Below are 20,863 nucleotides of genomic sequence, written 5' to 3'. Positions count from 1 at the left end.
CCGTGATTGTGCTCCTTGGTATTTACCACATGAGTTGAGAACTTATGTCCACAGAAAGCCCTGCACACAGATGTTTACAGCAGCTTTTTCATAATTGCCAAAACTTGGACGCAACCAAGATGCCCTTCAGTAGGTGAAGGGGTAAATCCACTGTGGTGCATCCAGACAGTAGACTGTTACTCAGCACTAAAAAGAAATGAGCTACCAAGCCGCGAAGAGACATGGAGGAGGGGCCAGGCCGGTGGCCAAGTGGTTAAGTTCGCACGCTCCGCTTCAGCAGCCTGGGGTTCACAGATTCGGATCCTGGGTGCAGACCTACACACCGCTCATGAGCCATGCTGTGGCAGAGTCTCGCATACAAAATAGAGGAAGAGTAGTACAGATGTTAGCCCAGCGACAATCTTCCTCACCAAAAAAAAGACACAGAGGAACCTTAAATACATATTACTAAGTGAGAGAAGCCAATCTGAAAAGGCTGCACACTGTAGGATTCCAACTACATGACATTCTGGACAAGGAAAAACTGTTTAGACAGTGGAAAGTTCAGTGGGTGCCAGGGGTGAGGGTGGAGGGAGAGCCGAATAGGCAAAGCACAGAGGATTTTTAGGGCAGTGAAAATCCTCTGTATAGTATTGTGATCGTGGATCCATGTCATTGTACATTTGTCCAAACCCATAGAGTGTGCAACACCGAGCGTGAACCTCATGCAAACTGTGGGCTCCGGGGGATTATGATGTGTCAGTGTAGCTTCATCAGTTGTGACGAGCCTACCACTCGGATGGGGGAGGTTAACAGTCCAGGAGGCTGTTAGGGAGCTGGGGGTATATGGGAAATCTCTGTGCTTTCCCCTCAATTTTTCTGTGAACTTAAAACTTCTCTAAAAAATAGTCTATTTAAAAAACGAAACAAAACCCAGAAGGTATAAAAGGTGGTAGCAGAGGCCCCCACCCTCCACCCCCATCTGGGCACGCCGTCTCCTCCTGGATGTGGGCAGCATTTAGTCCTGCCCACAGGGCCTCTGCTGCACAGGCGTGGACGTGCATGAATGCTTTACTCTCGTGGGTTTCCACCTTGCTTTTTTCGTCTAATAAATTTAGGAGATAGTTTCGCGTCGTTCGCCGTGGCCTCCTTCGCTGTTCCTGGCGGGGACACAGTATTCCGTGGTGCTGATGTGCAGTGGGTAAATGGCTTCGTTCCGGTTGTCTGCTGTTTGTGGATAGAGATGCAGGATGCTGCAGTGAATAACTTTGGGATATCATGTCCCGTGGCATCCGTTCCCCGAGTGCAATCAGTGGGCCAGAGAGTGCTGGAAAGTGTAATTGTGATGGGCAGTGCGACACTGCCCGCCAGAGGGTTGATCCCTTTCACATCTGCCGCAGTCTGGGAGGGCACCGGCCCCACAGACTCGCCCCAGAGCACTGTACCAAACCGCTGGGCTTTTGCCAGTCTGCGGTCTGAGGGTGGACGTGGGTTTGCATTTCTCTCCTGAGCAGCGCTGGGTTCTCCTCATAGCAGTTGTCCAGGGAGGTGTAGCAGAAAGGCTTGTTGTCAGAGCAACCTGGATGGAGTCCCCGCCCCCAGCTTCTGCCCACGTGCTGTGGGACAACAGCCGGTCACACCCCTCGGCCGCTCGGGATCTCCCTTGCTGGGGCATGCCATGAGCTGCTCTCGCTTCCTCACAACAGCCCTGTGAAGCCGCCTGTGCTCTTGGTGACCCGTTACACAGAGGACTCCCAGCTCAGAGAGACTGAGTCACACGGCCAGTAAGGGGTGAAGCGAGGACTTGGGCCCAGGCCTGTCAGAGCCTGAATGCTCAAACCCCGACTACACAGCCTCCCCCGACCCCAGCCCCTTCCCCAGGCCTCAGCCTTCCCATCTGTGGAATGGCGATAGTTATTGCCACCCTACAGGGCCGTGGTCAGGATCGAGCAAGGGACTGTTTCTAAAGCCCTCTGAGCACAGCTAGAAGGTGGCACAGGGGTTCTGTGCTGGTGCGGGGCGTTGTGCTGGCCTTGCCCCTGGAAGGATTCTGAGGAAATTTGTAATTCACTGAAAGCGTTCCGTAGCTGTGGGACTGGAGGGTCTTCGATTCTGTTGGGGACTGGTTAAAGGGGTCGCTGTTCTGATTTGGTTAAGAAACTGGTAAATCAGGGGTGAGCCTGGGACCTGAGGCTGGATGGAGCCACAGCCACCTCGGCCCCCGCCAGACCTGATGCCTGGCCGCTGTTCCCTGCCCAGGGGTGGACGACGGCGAGGACATTCCCCGGGAGATGCTGATTGGCATCTATGAGCGGATCCGAAAGCGGGAGCTGAAGACCAATGAGGACCATGTGTCCCAGGTGCAGAAGGTGGAGAAGCTCATTGTGGGGAAGAAGCCGGTATGTGGTGGCCCCAAGTCGCCAGGGGAGCCGCTGGGGGAGGCCCGAGGTGCTCGCCCCCACCTACCCACCCTCTCTTCGTGACCCAGGTCCGCCCTACTGGCTTTGGCCTCGGCCGGTGGCCCTGGCACCATTTGGAACTGGCTCCTCCAGGCAGGGGTTGGTGACTGATTCAGGTTTTCTGTGTTTTAAGTGGCTCCTAATATTTGGGAATGACAACTGTTGGCTCTGGGTTATATTTGAAGGGAACCTGAGGCTCTTAATAAACCAACAGCCAGGGTTGTGCAGTGGTTCTTTGGTGACCTGGGAATGCCCTCGAAGTCCCCCAGAGCCTGCCAGAGAGAGGGTCCCCCGGCCTGCTCCATGTGGCATGGCTGGAGAGAGCAGAGGGAAGGGGCGGGGGGCGGGGGGGCGCACTCACCTCCTGGGTGTCGTCCTGTTAGCTCCCCGGGCCCAGATGCATCTTCCGAACATAATATCTTTTTGCGTGTTTGCTCTTCCCCATCTAGATTGGATCCCTGCATCACGGCCTGGGCTGCGTGAGTATCCCTCTCTTTCATGTTCCGACGGGACCCCGCCCCGGGGGGCCAGCTTGTCCTCCCCCTGCTCCACATCTCCCAGCTCCCAGATCTGTGTTTCTGGCTGCAGGAGTTCATTTCCAGAGCAATAAAAAATTTGATTTTCCTAAGTATCCCAGCTGTGAATCTCTGCGGGCCCAGAGACCACAGCCACACGGGGAGGGCTGTGCTGTCAGGCCGAGAGCAGACAGACAGAGCCCGAGACAGGCCTGAGCATGAGACCTGACACTGAGAGCTTCCCCAGAGAGACCATGGCCCTTGGACGCTCCCATGACCTGCCCTCACCCACCTCCAGCCCCACGTCCCACCAGCCTCTCTTCTTCACACTTTTGCTCCAAACGATGCTGCTCCTTGAGCATGCCAGGCCAGGCCACACTGTTCCCTCCCCTTGTCATGAATTTGTGATGTGCTGATCTCGGGCGTCCCTCCGCAGGGCGCCCCTCAGAGTTAACGCTCCCTGCTTTCCATCGCACTTGTCTGGGTGTGTCCCGTCTCTTTACTAATATGTCTGTCTCCTGCATGAGCCTGGGCCCTCCCAGAGCCACAGCTGGGCCTCCTTGATGGTCTGTCACCATGACCCTTACACGCCAGCTGAGTTGTGCCTGGCCTTGAGGGTGGCTTGGGCTTCAGTGAGTGGGGGGCTCACCTGAACAGCCAGGGTCATGCAGGCAGGTGTGTTCAGAGGCTGTGTGCAGAGCGGAGGCCCAGGTCAGGCCCTGCCGAGCAGCACCTGCTGGCTCAGGATTTTGGATGGGATCTCAGGCATCAGAGCCGTGAAAGTCCGTTAGGAAGGGCCTGGGAAAGTAGGAAAGCTCCGGGGCCTGGAATCGGCTCCTGGCTCTGCACCTTCCAGGGGTGGCTGAGGCAAGTTGCTCAGCCTCTCTGTTCCTCAGCTTCCTCACCTGGAATAGACCCCTCTGGAGAAATGTTTGCAGGGACTAATGGGCTTGTGTGTGTGACGGGCGCTTTGTGGGGCTCTGAAAACATGCCCTCCTCCCTGCCTGGGGCTCCCTGTGAGTGTGATGTGCTCAGAAGTCTGGTCCGTGGCTGGAAGAGTCAGAAGGAGGTCTCACCAGAGGCAGGATGCTCCCGTGGTCCTTCAGAAGACTCCTGGGGACAGGGGCAGGAATGGCCACAAGCCAAGGAACATGCTCCATTCTGGACAGTTTCCCAGAGAAGACGTTTCACACATGAGGCCTGCGGGCTGGGGCCGTGGCCTGCAGGCTGGACTCCCATGCCACGGGGCCACAGGGGGCAGCACCAACAGCAGCACTGCCTCTCCCCATGCAGGTGCTCTCTCTGCCCCACCGGCGGCTGGTCTGCTACTGCCGGCTCTTCGAGGTTCCCGACCCAAACAAGCCCCAGAAACTCGGGCTGCACCAGCGAGAAATCTTCCTGTTCAACGACCTCCTGGTGGTATGTGGTTCCCGTGGGGTGAGGTGGCTGAGCGCATGGCACTGGGAGACCTGGCGGTGTGCCTGCACACAGTGGGCAGTGGGGGGCAGAGGCCAGGGGTCGGGAGGCAGAGGGCAGGGGTGGGGTGAGCGCAGGGTCTTTGGGTTACAAGGGACAGAATCCTGCTCAAACTGCTGCCCATGAAAGCGGGCTTCACTGGCTCCTGTAAGAGGCCAGAGCGGGTTGGAGTGTCGGCGCCAGCTGTTCCAGAGGCCCCGAGTCAGCAGGGCTCCTTTTTATGGCCTCCAGCTCTCAGCTATACGGGCCCTCCCCTCCGCCGGCTCCCTTGCCAGGCAGCTCCGTCCAGGAAGACAGTCGGCCTCGGCAGCTCCACCAGTGGGAGTCTCTTCCTCGTAATCTGAGGATACCCTGCCTCCCGCGCCCGCGCCTGGGCCGGTCCCAGGGGCCAGCAGGTGCAGTGCTGTCTCGTTGGCTAAGCCTGGCCAGAGCCCATCCCCCGAACTGATGGATGGAAAGTGGCAGAGAGGGAGCTCCCCAAAGGGAAGGCGAGGAGCTCTGGCCTGGAAAAAGGTAGCATGGACGCCAGCCAGGGGAGTGAAGACGCCCCTGCGGAGAGCGGGGGAGCCTGTCCTTCGGCTCTGTCCCTCCTGCGCACCATGGGCTCCCCTGCCAGAAGGCCCTGTCCCTGACCTCTGAGTGCTTGATGGCACCAGGACCCGCTGTTTCTCTCTGCTTCCTGAGGCTGGAAGTCAGACGTGGGTTCAAGTCCTTTACTGAGAGCGCCTGCCTTTGGGAAAGTCACTTCAGATCGCTGAGCCTCGGTTTCCTCCTCTGTAAAATTAATCCCTCAGAGGGTGACAGTGGGCAGATAGGGGCCTGGACATAAGAGCCTTGCCTAGTGCCATTGGAGCTGGGCACAGTGACATGCCTGCCACCTCTGCTGGGTTGAGAGGCTTTGTTGCCGGCCAGGATGGCACCAGGGTCTCGCACCGGTGTCCGCATCACGGTGCGAATGGGCACGCATTCCTCCCCATGTCCACCCTCCCCTGCGCCGACGGCCTCCTGACCTCTGAACTGCAGGGCGCACTCACGCAGGACGGTGTGGTTGCCGTCGAGTCTGCTCAGGACCCTGGCTCCCAGTGCTGCTCCAAGGCAGGGTGGGCCGTGTGGCTCAGCCTCTGTCTCTGGCTCCCCCAGGTCACCAAGATCTTCCAGAAGAAGAAGAACTCGGTGACGTACAGCTTCCGGCAGTCCTTCTCCCTGTACGGCATGCAGGTCCTGCTCTTCGAGAACCAGTGTAAGTCTGTCCTCGGGCCGGCCTGGCCTGGCAGGGGCCATGTCCCCTGGAGCACATGTCCAGGCTCAGCCTGCACCCCGTGTGGCAGGAGATAGCCTCACACTGCTCTAAGTGCCTAACGAGTTAGCAGCCTCCTCCGATTCTCTCTCCTTCCTCCTGGGTCCATCGAGGACAGAACCCTGGGGTGGCCTCTCCTGTGCTCTCTTCGTCCCACTTTCCCTCAGAGCAGAGCACGGGCTCGGTGTCTGATAAGCACAGTAACTAGGAAGAATTTCATAACACCACACGGGGTGCTCACCAAGGTTACTTTGTCACTTCTTGTAGGTGGTAAGATTTTTTAATTTAGGGCAGAGTGAGTTTATTTAAATAAAATATTGATAGGAAAACATCAAGTAAATAGCATAGGTGATATGCAGATACAGATGGACAAACGGGGAGGTGAAGGCTGAGGGGCTGCAGAGGTCAAGAGCTGAGCCCCACACCCGAGGGCTAGGCGCAGACCCCAGCTCCACGGTTAGCAGCTCTGTGGGCTGGCTGTTCAACCTCCCTGGATGCGTCCCCTTATTTATAAAACGGGGGGAGGACAGTGCACCTCGCAGGATCAGATGAGTCCACGCCCGTAAAGTGCTGGGGGAGCCGCTGGCACAGAGGACGTGCTTAGTCGGGGTTTATTCCTCGGTGCCGTTAGAAGGCCTTCTTGCGTGTAAGGGTGTCTTGGGGGCCTGGGGATTTCGGAGGGGAGCTGGCTCCCCCAGGGCATCCTGCTGACTTTTCTTTTGACCTTGCTCCTTTTGCTGCCCGTGCCCTTCCCTTTTCCTCTCTTCCTCTTTGTCCCCTCCCTGTTGGAGGTCCCTGAGCTGCATGCTGGGCCAGTCCTCCTGAGATGGGTGGGGGCCTGCCGCCCAGCCTGTCCTAGAGTGGCCCGAGGGGAGGACTGCCCAATGGAGCGTCACCGTGTCTCCAGCAGCAGGGAGGCCTCATCCTCTTGGACAGGTCTCCAGGGCACTGCCTGATAGGCCCTCCATCTGCAGGTTGAGAGAGGGCCAGGCCTATGGCTGGGCCATCCCAAGGGCCTGGGTTTGCGGTTCTTTATCCCTTCTCTATCCCAAATCGGCCCAGCACCTGCCTGGCCCCTCCTTTCTCAGGTGCCCACAAGAAGCCCTGGATGCTGACCCCGCCATCCATTTCCCCATCTCTTGCCTCATCCACCCTACCCTAGGCCGGAAGACACACCTTTCCTTGGTTTTTTCATCAGACAGCACCAGAGAGGTTGGTGCACTGTCCCGACCGGCAGGCCCCGTCTCACGAGGGGTGGTGGCAGCAGTGATGCTCCCAGCAGTGGGCCTGACCAGACTGAATCCCCGGACAGAGGCTGCACCCGGATCATTTTCAGATTCCCAGGGCTTGACTCTTGGTCCTGGAGACAGATGCTGGCAAGAGCCAACCCTGACACTCCTATAGCACCTGCCTTCACACTAGGGGTCTCAAACTGGCGGCCTTTGGGTCAGTCCCAGCTCAGTTATGTTATATTTGATTTGCACAGTTTTTTAAGTTTGTTGAGCTGATATTTAATCTTCGCATTAAAATTGAGATACTTTTGGTTTCTCTTGAAAAGTGGGGTGTGGCATCCCTGGGCCCGCAGTCCCCCGCAGCGGCTGGCCGCGTGCTGCACCCCTCCCCTGGCCCTCTCCCGCTGCTCCGTCTCACCTGGCCTGCGTCCTGCATTCTGGGGGCCGCTCGGGCCTCAAGGCATTTGAGTTCCCAGCCTTGACCTAGGCCAGGTAAGGTCTGGTTTGGGCCAAGAGCCTTCAAACACCCCATGGCTGATGCTCAATTCCCCCTCACAAGAGAGGCACTGCCGGGGGACCAAAGCCCCAGAGACCCCTCGAGCCTGGAGGTGGGACCCGACAGGACTGAGCAGAAAGACGCTGCACTCAGCATAGAGTGTGTGGGGTGTGGGGCGCCCATAGTGCACCCCCAGGGAATTGGGGGTCTGGAAGCCATTGGGAGAGAACTGAGCTCAATCTGGTTTCAGAATCGTCGGAGGCAACTGGATAGGACTCTCCACCCAGCACAGGACACTGCGTGTCTCCTGGATGCAGCACCTGGCCACTGTCTCAAGCCCCAGGCACAGTGACCAAGGACTCAAATTGGAGGGTCCAGGGCTCCATGACCATCAGGTCAGGGGAAAAATGAGAGCCCTGGCTTCCCCTCAGATGGGCCAGATCTGCCCCCAACTTACGAATGGAGAACACGGACCCAAGTAGGGAGATGGGGAGTGTCATGTGGCCCCTCGGCGTGCCCTGTGAAAGCCTTTCCTCTTGGTGCCACGTGTCTGCTGAGAGCCTGGGCTCTGAGCGCTTCTCATGCCTGTCTTCAATTTAGACTTGCTAGTATTTTCCTGACCAGAGGCAGATTGTGGAGAACACGCTGAGACCATGGGCTCTTCTCTCATTTTTTGCAGACTACCCCAATGGCATCCGGCTCACGTCTGCCGTCCCCGGAGCAGACATCAAAGTGTTAATAAACTTTAATGCTCCCAATCCTCAAGACAGGAAGAAATTCACCGATGATCTGCGGGAGTCCATTGCGGAGGTGCAAGAGATGGAGAAGCACAGAATAGAGTGTAAGTTGCAGACCTTCTGGAGGGGAAGAGCCAGCAACCCTGGCATCTCTCAGAACTTTCTGGACTCAGGCCTTGCCTCCCATCTGGCGGCCCTGACGGCAGTCAGAGACCCATGGAGCCCACAGAAATGAGATGCCCCGGTCTCTTCTGGCCTTTCCCTGGCCACGTGACCAGGCAGCCCACATACCTAGGCCACAGAAGGTACCACAGAGGGGAGAGGAAGGGACAGAGGCCTCCTGGTCAGAGCCAGGGCTTCAGAAACCCAGGCCTGTCCTGCCTCTGGGACCACATTGCATGCCCTGAGCTGGGCCCCTGGTTCCCTGGTCACCCCATGGGACAAGAGCTTCCAGAGTCCTGGAGCTGAGTTCTTTGCACTTGCGCATGGCTGTTATCTATTGGTCTTCTGCATCATGGCCCGGCCAACTGATGGGGTCACAGCTGAGGCCATCCCCTGGGTTCCATTAAAGCTGATTATAACCCTGCTTCCCCTGGCTCCAAGCCTCACTCCTTGAAGGCACACGGGTGTCCCCACCTGTGGCCCCCATCTACGGCAAGGTCAAGTCAACCTTGCTTATCTCCAGACCCAGGCAAGTCTGTCTCCTTGTCAACCCTGGAGCTTGAAGTGACTGTCTTTCCCACAAACCACAGGGCCCTCTGGCCTCTCTGCCCTCCCTCCCAGGGTCTCCTTTCAGCTCCCTCTTTTTGAAGGTAGCCATTACACCTTCTCTTCCCAAGACAACCCTTGCTCCTTCCTGCGTCCTCCTTCCAGGCAGATGGCCATGTGGTGCAGTGCCAGCCCTGCACAAAGGGCTTTGGGCCTCTGTGTTGCCCTCCTGACGTGGGTCCTAGCCCTGTACCCACCCAGGCTGCCCTCTCCAGGCCGTGCTCCTCTCACTGGGCCCCTCACCCCTCTGTTTCAGCGGAGCTCGAGAAGCAGAAGGGCGTTGTGCGGCCCAGCATGTCCCAGTGCTCCAGCCTCAAAAAGGAGTCAGGCAACGGGACGCTGAGCCGGGCCTGCCTGGACGACAGCTACACCAGTGGCGAGGGCCTCAAGCGCAGCGCCCTCAGCAGCTCCCTGCGGGACCTCTCCGAAGCGGGTAAGAGCTGGACCCAGGGCCAGCATCCTAGCCCAATGCATGCAGGACTCAGACTGGGCATCAGCGGTGGGGCATGCGTTGTGCCCAGGAAGGGACTGAGGTGGTGGCCCCCAGTGGCAGGGCTCAAGCAGAGCACTGTTTCCCGTGACCATCCCAAACCACAGCAGCGTCTGACCTTACAGACAGGGCATCCCCAAAAGGCAAAAGGAACAGGACCGAACTGTCAGAGGCAGAACAGCCATGTTATCCCCACTCTCCCTTTCTTTTTCTCGAGGTTTTATTTATTCTTTTATTTATTTTCTGAAACTGCTCACACAGGGCAAGCCAGGCCGTGCTGACAGGTGTGTCCCGTGTACTCTGTGCTGCCACGTCCCTGTGTTTTATGCTGATGAATGAAATGGAGTGAAGCCCTCTAAACTGTCTGGAGATGTCCTCTCCCGCTGCCCCTGGTCTTGCTTTCCCCGCACAGGTCTTCCTCGGAAGCCCGGGCCTCCGTCCAGCCCAGAGGCGATGGCCACGGCTGGCTCTGGGATGTCAGGGGAAAGCCCTGGCAGAAACTGTGGTTTTTGTTGCTGTTGTTTCTTTGTTTCTGTGTGTGTTTAATTTGCTGCCAGCCTCTTAAACCCAAGCAAGCAGCACTCCTCAAGCCTCCCAGATTTCCCGGGGCAAGGTGTCCCTGGAGCGTCAGGGAGCAGGGAGCTTCTGTGGGCAGCCTTCACTGGCCTGGTCCTCTCGGCTGGGGCAGGTGAAGGAGGGAAGCGTGGGAGCAGAACCAGCCAGAACCTGTGAGCCCTGTTCCAGCCTGCTTTGCCTACTGGCGCTGCCAGAGGAGCTGTGAAGTGAGGGGTGCACCCCAGTAGCCCCTTACTCCCCGCCCCAGTCGTGTCTAGCTTGTCAGCTTCTCCAGGGAGGAGGCTCAGGGGCTGCGAGGGAGCAGAGGTTTCAGGGCGTTGTTGCACAGTGTGTGCGTGGCTGGGCCGGCCCTGTGGGCTCCCAGGACCCTAGGCTCTACCTGCCCCGAGGCCCCGGGCGCCCCTCCCCAGGAGCCTGACACATCCCCTGGTTGCTGGGGGACGATCTCAGGCCAAGATCGGCCTCCTCCCCTCCTAGGGGCTTGCCCACTCCACCCTGCCTCAGGCATCACCGCGTGGCCAGCTCTGGGCTCCCCTAAGAGAGCAGCTCATGACTCCATCCCACACCTGCCCCGCCAGCAGCACTGCCTGCTCCCTTCGGCTTATTCATTTCTCAGAAATTTTTTTTCTCTTCTTTTTTTTTTTTTTGAGTTAAATTTTTTCCTTTGCTTTTTTTGTCTTGTCTTTTTTTTTCATAGTAAAAATCAGCAATCCATCACCAGCATGAGGGTTAACCAGGGTTTCTCAACCCCAGCACTGTTGACATGTTGGGGCAGATAATTCCTTGCTCTGGGGACTGTCCTGTGCACGATGTTTAGCAGCATCCCTGGCCTCTCCCCACAAGATGCCAGTAATACTCCCCAGTCATGACCATCGTTAGTGTCTCTAGAAATTGCCAGGTGTCCTCAGTTGGCAAAATTGCCGCTGGTTGAGAAGCACTGGTGTCCCCATGGCTTGTTAAACCCAGATAAGCTTAAGTGGACAGCTCTGGGCCTCTGCTGGCTGGGGCCGAGCCCGTGTTTGAGTTTGTGCAGTGGGGCAGGCTCTGGCCTCTCTGTCCCCTGATGAAGCCCCTGGAGGGCCGGGGCCTGCCCTGTCCAGCCCCTCAGGGAGCAGTGGCTCTGTTGGAACCAAGGCTCTCAGCATGGCCAGCCACACCCACTCCGGGTCCTGGTAGTCAGGACCTCAGCTCTCCACTCTCTGCCAGAGCTTAGGGGTCAGACAGACCCACATGCGCAGGCCCACAGACATGTGAGGGATGGAGCTCCAAGGGTTGGTTGATTGCCACTTACTGTTACTATTGCCATTGTCATTTGGGGATTCTGAGCTGAGAAGGACACCACGGATTGAGTCTTCTCAGGGCCTGAAGCCACAAGGAAAAGAATCCCCAGGAAAGAAAGCCCCCTGCACCCAGGGAGGTTGGAGGGCTAGGTGAGTCTAGCAGCTGCCAAGGCCCAGACTGGGGATGGGCCACCTGCAACCTCCAGAGGCAGACAGGCGAATGTCGGCAGGCTTCCCTGAAGATTCTGGGCTTGGCAGCTGGAGACGTGAAATTATGTGCTCTCCAGAGGCAGCATCACTCCCACCCCCCATGGCCCTCACCAAGAAGAGCTTGTCAAGAAGAGGCAAGGCGTTGGGGGCAGCCTCTCTGCTCAGGAAAGCGGACACTCAGTGGTCGGCATGTCATCACTCTCAGAGCAGCTGCCCTGGCCTACAGTCACACACGCATCCAGGAGACAGCACACAGGAACGTGGCCCCAGCCCGGCGTGAACCCTGGGCATGGGAGAAGCAGTTGCAGTTTGCTGGGCCACGGGGAAGCCCAGCAGCAGATGCCTCCAGGAGCCCCTGACGTTCCAGAGCTAGAGGGAGGGGCCTGACCTCCAGCTCCAGCTCCCGGCTCAGCTTCCAGGCCTTGCCTTCTGTCTCTCCACGTGGCCTTCCTTTGGCCAGGGCCCCAGGCTCATTTCAGTGGCACCAGAGCCCTGCTGGCCAGAAATCAAGGACCTGCAGGAACCGTGACCAGAGGCGTGACTGGGCCTTAGTCCCTTTCCCAGATCAGTCAAGTCCTGGTGCACACTGTCCATGGGTCTCTGAGTCCACAGCAGTCCCCACAGAGAGAACGTCTCCCAGGGGCTAAAAGACCTGTCTGCACCTGTCATCGGCCCAGGGGGAGACCTGCTGGGTCCTGCACCAGGGCCACCCTCTCTGGGGAGAGTTGGCAGCTCTTGGCGGCCAGTTTCCAAAGCGGCACCTGCTACCCAAGGACAGGCACTCTGCACAGGAAATGCACTGGGGCCACACTCAGGATGGCCACCGAAGCAGAACCCAGCAGAGGGCACACAGCACATGGGTTCTGGAGTCACATCCATGAGATCATCTCCCCTCCACCTGCCACTCGTGAGCTGTCAGGCCCTGGACAAGTTATATCTCTGGGCCTCAGTTTCCCCATCTGCAAGGTGGGGACTAGTACTGCACTCCAAGAATCTCTGTGAGAGTCAACGCCTGCAAAGCATTCAGAGCAAGGCCTGGCACAGCGTGCGTGGCTGTTGTCGCTGAGTGGGTGCCCCTCAGCCCCTAGCCTTGCTAAGGGCCAAAGCAAGACCTCTGGGCAGAGAGCCCTGCCTGGATCCTGTCCTGACGCTGAGAGCAGGGGAAGGCTGTGAAGAGCCGTGCCAGGAGCCCCTTCCACACATGGTCCTGATCCCAGCCGTGGCAGGCTGGCAGGGTCTGGTCTGGCTCTAGGAGAGGCTGGTACAGGATCCAGAGGCGGGGGGAGGTACCTGGACGGAGAGTGCAGTGAGGGGTGCGTGGCCACATGGGCACGAGCCCCTGTTCTGGCATGCTCCGCCTCCATGAGTAGATGGTGTGTGCTTGTGTGCACATGTGCACACCTGGACGCGGGTCTGTAGTGGGCAGCTGTCTGTGGGTGTGCCTGGGGGCGGGGCTCTGGGACTGGAGCACAGAGCGCTCCTGTAGGGACACCCACGTCTCATGCGGATCTAGGAGGTTGGAAAGACGAATTCTAAGAAGCTCAGCGTCATTCAAAGACATCCAAGTTAACGCTCTCCTAGAAAAGCCAAACTCTTAAGTCTTGGCCCAAACTGGGGAGGGGGAGGGGAGGAGGGTCTTGTTCAACTCCCGGTCAGCACCGTCTGAAGCCCCAGACCTAGCTCCAGGCCTGGTCCAAGTCCTTTCGGCAGCAGCAGGAGACTGGCATGTGCTGCTGGGCGCTGGCGGAGCAGGCTGTCTTTCCTCCGTCTCTGGTGTTTAGTCAGTCAGAGGAGTCCCCAGGCCTAAGAGGGGCCAGAGAGCAATTTAAAAACCCCAAAGACAGCAGACGTCTGGGCTTAGCACTTCCACGTGGTACTGCAGCATCCTGAGTATCTGATGCTTGTGGCCACCGCAGGAGGGAGGCATGCCCATTTCACAGATGCAGAAACGGCCATAAAGAATCCAAGGAGTGGGGCCGGCCCCATTGCCAAGTGGTTAGGTTCGCAGGGTTTCGCCAGTTGGGATCCTGGGCATGGACATGGCACCACTCATCAGGCCATGCTGAGGCAGCGTCCCACACAGCAGAGCCAGAAGGACCCACAACTAGGTAGGATATACAACTGTGTACTGGGGGGCTTTGGGAGAAGAAGGGGGAAAAATGCATGAAATCTTAGGAAAATCACAATTAAATTAAAAAGGAAAAAAGAATCGAAGGAGTGCCAGATGAGGTCACCCCCCCAGCCAAAGACCCTAGGGAGGCTAGACTCTAACTCTCTCTGTCTTCCTGGCCACTGTGTTGAGGCAGAAGACAGGAAGGGAAGACGGTCAGCCCCTCTTCTCGCACGTGAGGAAATGTGACCCTCATCTCTTCCGGCTGGGAACAAGCCAGGCCCTGCTGGTTCTCCTGGTCCTCAGCAGCTGGTAGAAAATGCTCTTGCCCATGTCCACTGTGTGGCCCTGTCCTGAATGACCTCTGAGACCCTCTCCCACATGCCAGAGTCCAGCAAGGCCTTCTCTGGAATCGAGACTCCCAGCTGGAACCCAGGGTTGGGATCAGCAGGCAAGGCAAAGGGACCAGACCTCCCTCAAACCTGCTGTTGTATGCCCAGGACCAAGGCCCTGTCCCAAGCATGGCCCAGCATGCTCAGGTGCCACCGTGAGGCTCAGAGGACCCACAGACACCCTCTCCACCCAATGTGGGGCTGCGGTGTGGGCCACAGGGAGGCACATGGCAGTCTCCATCTTCCAGGCTCCTGGGCCTGGCTTGGGGCCAGCTCAGAAAGCAGCATGGCCAAGATTTCCAGCCTCAGAGTTGGATGGACAGACCTGGGTGTGAACTCTGCTGACTGTGGGAATTGAGCCAGTCAGTCCATCAGCCAGGGTCTCCATCTTTTCTTCCTTGGCATGGACAGAGGGACACCTGTCCTGCATTATTGCAGGGCTTGACCAAGAACTGGCATGGTGCTCAGCTCATGGCCAGGGCTGCACAAATGGAAGGCTAGAGAACGTCAAGAGGGAAAGCCTTTCTCTGCCCCCTCTTCACATCCATGTCCTCAGAGCGCTGGCCGGAGACCAGACCCCTAAGCTTGGGCAACATCATTCCCACTGGCGTCAATGTCCTGCAGAAATCCATGGAGAATCCTCTGGAGGGACTGTGGAGGCCTGGCTGGGCCCTGGGCATCCAGGACCAAGAGAAAGACTCAGCCTTCTTCTGACAGCCAACACATATTGCGTGCCTACTGTGTGCACTAGGGACATAAGAAGGCCTGGGCAGGGAGTCCTCACAGCTGAGGGAGTGCTTGTGGCATCCAGAGGGGTAAGCCCACAGAGGGGAGGCAGGACTTCAGGCCCTGGGCGGAGGGAGGCCTCCCAGCAGCCCCCAGCCCTGTCTGCTGTGCCGGCCAGGGCACTGCACAAACCAAACTCCAGGCCCCAGAGGCACAGGCACATCTGATCCACCAAGGAGAAAAGTTTAGGGTGCAAGGTTCGGTTTCCTCCTAAGCACCAGTCCCACCCCGCCAGGAGCGGGAGGTGTGTGTCTGTACGTATGTGTGTCTGCGTGTATGCATACGTATATGAAATCCACTGAAAGCCAGGCCCTGCAGGACCTCATTTTGTTTGTTTTCAGCTGTTGGAGAAGCTGCCCTCACCCTGTCCCCTGTCAGCAGATGGCTGAGGCCTGCTTGGTCTCCGGGTGTCGGGCCCCACCTGTGCCACCTGCCCCAGCCCCCGGAGGCCCCTCCCCACAGACTGCCCATCCAGGAGAAGGGGTATAAACTTGGGGCTGGTTGAAAAAGAATCTTTTTTTTGCTTTTTGCTTATTAAAAGCCCCCTTTTTTGTTTTTTGTTTTTTGTTTTTAACTCATTTCTGCCCTGCCACCGGCTTCCCCACTGAGCCCTTCCTCCGACCCTCACACCTGGGCCTGCAGCAGGTGGGCCCCACACCTGAGCCTGGTGGCGGTGGCGGCCCAGTGCCCGGCAGGCAGCGCCGTGGCCTCGTGTCTGTGTCTAACCTCTGGTATTGCATGTTCTGGGCAGGGAAGCGAGGGCGTCGCAGCAGTGCGGGATCGCTAGAGAGCAATGTGGAAGTAAGTAGGAAGCGCCTCGTCCAGCTGGCTGTCGTGTGTCACCTCCCTACTCCTTGGTTTATATCTGTCGTCTTTGTTTTTTTGCTCTTCCTTCCCCTACTGCACAGAGGCGCAGACACGCCCGCCCCTGCCTGCCTCAGCCCGGTGCATGCCAGCCCCTCCACCTAGAACTGCTGCGCCTCCCACCGCTTGTTTGGGCTGGAACGGTGGGGGGTGGCTCTGGATTTTGTGTTCTAGTTCCTGCTTAACCCCTGTCCCCTGTGGTCCCCAGCATGGTTCACATTCCTGGCTTCCCGGCACTGCTCCTGGGAGGGAGGCAGCAGCCGCCGGGCACCCTCCACCCTCGCTGCTGGGGGTTTTGTGGATCTCTTGACTTCCACGCTCCGCCATCCCCATCGCTTCCTTCCTGGAGTCTTGATTGTCATGTGTCTGCAGTCAGGGCACCATGGAATTGCTTAGCTAGCTCAGGGGAGGAGGAGAGCCGTGAGAGAAAGGAAAGTTCAGTGTGGATTTCATGAGATTTCATTCATCTTCAACCATCTCTATATTACTGTTCACATCTTAACCTCAGCTTGCAGACCTTTTTGTTTCCTTCTTTTTCCTTGTTTGGTTTGCTGTAGGTAGCTGCAGTGAAATGCCCAGGCAGCCCGCCCCCCAGGACCGGGTTTCCCGAGCCCCTCCTGTCCCTCTCACCACCTTCCCAGAAGCCTCGGGACCCACACAGGCAGAGCAATGCGCTCAGACCCATTGAGAGGACCCAGGAGAGCTCAGAGTACAGTTTCAGCAGGAATGGGGTTCCTCATTGTGCACACCAGCCTGCCCCGCTCCACTCAGTACACGCCACTCAGACACCCCCAAACAAAGGGTCCGATCTGAAAGCTCAGGCTGCCTCTGTGACAGGGTGCTCGTCAGGATGGAGCAGGAGTCACACTTGTGCTGCTGCTGCTGCTGCCCAGAAGGGAGGGTTCCCTCCTCCCCTGCCCCAGCCCCGCTTTTCTCCCTGGAAGGCCACTTCTCAGGGTCCATCCAGCCCCTCAGCGGTCTCGCCACAGTAGTGTGCGAGGACATGGCTCCTGAGTACCCCTCCTCCGCAGCCAGCGAGTGAAACTAAGGCTTAGCAGTCAGTGGGGGAACTTTTACATTTTTTTTTAAAAAATCATTCTGACATAAGTGATTTAAGATCTTTTAATTTTGATTTCTATGAATTTCCTTTTTAGGGGTCCATCATTAGCAGTCCTCACATGCGCCGGAGAGCTACATCAACACGAGAGTGTCCATCTCGCCCACACCAGACTATGCCTAATTCATCCTCCCTCCTGGGCTCCTTATTTGGGAGTAAGAGAGGGAAGCCCCCTCCCCAGGCCCACCTGCCCTCAGCCCCTCCCCAGCCACCCCCCCACCCGCCGGGCCTGCCCCACCCGCAGCACTCCTCCGCTGGCCATCACCAGGGGCCCACAGAGGGCCCACCACAGGCCCAGGTACATGGGCACCACACCCAGTACTGCCACATGCAGCAGAACCCGCCCCCCTACCACCACCACCACCACTACCACCCCCCCCAGCACATCCAGCATGCACACCAGTACCACCATGGCCCCCACGGGGGGCATCCACCCTATGGGGCCCATGTGTACGGCCACCCACCGCTGCCCTCGGCCCACATGGGCCACCCAGGCCACGTAGGCCATGCAGCGCATCACCACGGGCAGCCCCCCGCACCGCCGCCCCCTACCAGCAGCAAGGCCAAACCCAGCGGCATCAGCACAATTGTGTAGACAGCCTGTGCGGGGGTCCCAGACTCCCTGGAACAACTAACTGCACACCACACAGAGGCCCGCCCGGGGTGGCCAGCCTCGGGCCAGACCCAGGGCACTTGTGTTTCCATCTCTCCCCTCTGCTCCTCACAGCCGGACGGAGCCCCCTGAGCCCACAGGGCTTGCGTTGTAGGGAACAAAGCTCCTGATTTAATTTAATGTTGGCGTCCGGGCTCCATCTGCCTCAACCCGAGGGGTGGACCTCGGCCACCATCAGCCTCGAAGCCGTGACGCCGGCCAAGTAGGTCTTGAGCTGCCCCCAGCCCACTGCAGCCCTCAGCTCTCTGCCCGATTGTACACGCACATGAAACCCAGCCTAGGAAAAGAAGAAACGAGACACAAAACCAGAGAGAACAAAACAAAAACCCAACACTTGCTGCATTATTGCTCTTTTGTTGACAATGGGCAAAAAATTAAGTAGACCTGATATGGTTGATGAAAATACGTAAGTAAACTTTATATAATATAAATATATAAATATATAAATATATATATATATACTGTATAGGTAGTATTTGTGTGTGAGAGGCAAGCGTTTCAGTCCACAGAATTAGCAATATAGACTTTACAAGGAGCTCCACTTACCTGATAGGAAGACAGGACCTTAGATGAATGTGTGAGAGAGTAGACCAAAAACTTAAATGCTAGGAACAAATTCAGATACTTCCATATTTTCATAAAAAGAAGAGAAGTCCCTCTAGGACTGGCTAAAACCTTTACACAATCTTTACTAACTGTGCCAAGTAACATAGCATCTAACTGTTTAAAAAGTCCAATATTGCTTTGTATAAATCCTTATTTTATTAACAGAATACTATCATAAGTAATCAGTATTATTACTGCTCTGTTATTTCAGGTAAGCAAATAGATAAAATGCAGTAAACTACAGTAGCAACTCGGGACAACTAGTTCGGAACCAGTTGTCCTAGAATATTGGTTACACAGATGCTTAGACACTTTAATGGCTGCGATAACTGTGAATTCCCATGTTCCATATTTCTTTTACATGCATCTGATTTAATGCACACTCATTCCGAGTCCTCTGAGGGGGCATCCATACACGGCAGAAGTACTCATCTCCAACATGAAAGCGGCCAGCTCTCATCCTCGTCTCCCCAGCACCATAACTTACTCATCCTGTTCCAACCGCACCAGGCAGGAGCCCCGAGCGTGTTTCCACCAGGAACCGCTCTCGAACTTGAAGGCTGACTTTAGCGTTTAGCAGCCAGGGCGGTGTGTGTGTCTCCCGTTTTGTTTTCTGAGTGGTAGCCGTGACCATCGTAATTCCATGTAGCCATGTGCCAGCACAACCCCCTTGTCATCACCGTGGCCCATCTGACCCCGGCTGATGAGCACCGGCCTCGCCAGCGAAGCCCCTGCTGCCTTCTCATGGTCCAGTTAGTTGCCAGGGCATCACATGACTCAGCTGTGCTCTTGTCGCTTCCGTGTTGTGGTGACACCATCCACTCCCCCAGGGGCCGGGTGCTGCACGCATCCGGTTCTGTGCCTGAGTCACCCACGGGCCGTACTTTGCAGTTTCAGCCTTTCGAGCCACTGCAGCCACCAGTGCTGTGCTCCTAAGCCGTGGGACCCGAGGACTGCCCCACGGCACCTGCCCAGGCGGAGAGCCCTTTCAGAAAGGGCGAAGCTAACGCAGGACTCTGCGGGCCGCGGGGCTCCGCGCTCCGTGGACAGCGTGGCGAGCCATGGCTGGACAGCAGGACGACAGAGGGGAGCCCACCCTGGCCGAGGGTTCTGCCCATTTCCCTCCCCACTCACCCCTTTCTCATATCATTGAGGTCACCATACCAGCAATCTGCAAACCGAGCACTTTGTTAATCTCCACGGAGAGCAAATACAGCAATTTAGAGTTTAGCGTTTTTTTAAAAGAAGTGTGACTTTAACCTGCCCGCCTTCATGTCCCCATCGGCATAGTATTTCTCTCGGGCATCTGCTCAGAAAGAGAGAAATGAAAAGCACGGGGTGTCTGATCTGGCCCAGGCCAGGCTGGTGGGAGGCTCCCCGGTTCCACTGACTCCTAAATTCTTTGGTTTCCCTTCAGAGTCAGGCTCCCCGAGGCGTTCTCTGTCTTGCAGTGTAACAGATGTTGTTCTGACAAGGAAAAGTCGAATTGTGCTGCATGTCACCTGGCGTCAGTCATGTGAGGCCACACTCTGTATTGTATATTTGCAAAATACATCAGTGTTACTGTTGACAAATAGTTGAAGTAAAGTGGTAACATATTAAATATGTCAGCTTTTCTTCACTCTCCTGTACCAATGGTAGAGTCTAACTGTAAACTCTAGGTTGTTCCAGAAAAGATGAGGGCTGTTTGGTACAAGATTGCCCTTTCTGAAAGGACAGTCACTAAGGAAAAACAACAGAACCAACAATAAATCCGAGGGAGGGGCGGCTTCTCTCTTCATTGCCATCCTGCGTGCTCCACAGGCCATTCAGAACTCTGACCTCCAAAACTGTCACCGATGTGTCCTGAAGCTGTCAGGGTGCCACAGGGCCAGATGTAGTCAAATAGCTTCTTGAACAAATTCAGTTCTCGCGTTTCCAGCTTCATTCAGTGTATCAGGTTCAGGTCAATGAGGTTTCATTGTTCTGTGTGTTTTGTTTACAAACTGTCATGGGAAGTGTTTCTAGCACACTGTCCCATTGAGGAGGCTGGAGCCACGCTGCACAAATCTTGTCTGGGAAGCAAAAGCTTCTGATAAACTGGTGTCCCCCATGTTGTTTCCATGGGACTGTTCCCCAGATCCCAACCGGTCACAGGGTCACAGCTGGGGGTACCTATCATTCACCCCCAGGATAGGAGGCAGGAGCCCACCAGGACATTTGTGTCATCCTTTCTTACTGTCAGGACACACGGGACATTTTTCTCCAGTTGCACAAATTATTTCAATTATACAATAATTTCCGGCAGGAGCAGGGGACCCTTAGAGGAAGCGGCTGGTAGCATCACAAAAATCTTTTCTGGGACAACAATTAAATCATGTATTTGTATTTTAAGTTTACGAATGAATTGTACAACAATGTAAAAATAAAGTTCATCCTAATATGATGTGCACGTCTTGCTTAAAAATGTCTTCAGTCAGCCAGTGTAGAGCGATTTTTCCATCACACGCTGCATGCAGCAGAAGCCTCGTTTTTCTTTAAAATGAGCTGAAAAGACAGCAGATATGTAACCATGACCCTAGGTGTTGACTCGGCGCAAAGCTGCGTCTCCACAGGGAAGCATGCGTCTGACAGTTTTGTTGTAAAATATCATCACCTTTCCTGCCTGAAAAATGAATAATTTTGTAAGTATTTTAAATAACAACAACAATTGAGGAAGCAGATTGTGAGGTGAATCAGCGTGCGGTGGGGGTGGCGAGGGGCGCGCGGGAGGAGCTCTGTCGGTTGTCCTGCGCGTGCCCGGCGGTGTCGGTGTTCTGTG

The 20,863-nt window shown here is 56.6% G+C and overlaps 1 protein-coding gene across 20 annotated transcripts in view; it reads left to right on the top strand.

The window, feature by feature from the left end:
• IQSEC1 (IQ motif and Sec7 domain ArfGEF 1) overlaps positions 1 to 20,488 on the top strand; it is a 352,756-nt gene extending 332,268 nt beyond the window's left edge. For 8 of the 20 annotated variants that reach the window (XM_070493483.1, XM_070493489.1, XM_070493484.1 and 5 more), the window contains exons 7-14: positions 2,239 to 2,378; positions 2,888 to 2,917; positions 4,247 to 4,372; positions 5,570 to 5,669; positions 8,134 to 8,295; positions 9,216 to 9,392; positions 15,555 to 15,604; positions 16,822 to 20,488. In XM_070493483.1, coding sequence (XP_070349584.1) covers positions 2,239 to 2,378; positions 2,888 to 2,917; positions 4,247 to 4,372; positions 5,570 to 5,669; positions 8,134 to 8,295; positions 9,216 to 9,392; positions 15,555 to 15,604; positions 16,822 to 17,379 — 1,343 coding nt within the window. In that variant the 3' untranslated portion in view covers positions 17,380 to 20,488. The remainder of the gene's footprint in view (positions 1 to 2,238; positions 2,379 to 2,887; positions 2,918 to 4,246; positions 4,373 to 5,569; positions 5,670 to 8,133; positions 8,296 to 9,215; positions 9,393 to 15,554; positions 15,605 to 16,821) is intronic. The other 12 variants (XM_070493497.1, XM_070493496.1, XM_070493498.1 and 9 more) reach the window with 4 other exon arrangements.
• The last annotated feature ends 375 nt before the right edge of the window (positions 20,489 to 20,863 follow it).

This window comes from Equus asinus, chromosome 21, assembly GCF_041296235.1.
Source record: "Equus asinus isolate D_3611 breed Donkey chromosome 21, EquAss-T2T_v2, whole genome shotgun sequence".
NCBI lineage: Eukaryota > Metazoa > Chordata > Mammalia > Perissodactyla > Equidae > Equus > Equus asinus.
The sequence above is the reverse complement of the archived record's forward strand: the minus strand, read 5'-3'. Positions and strand labels throughout refer to the sequence as shown.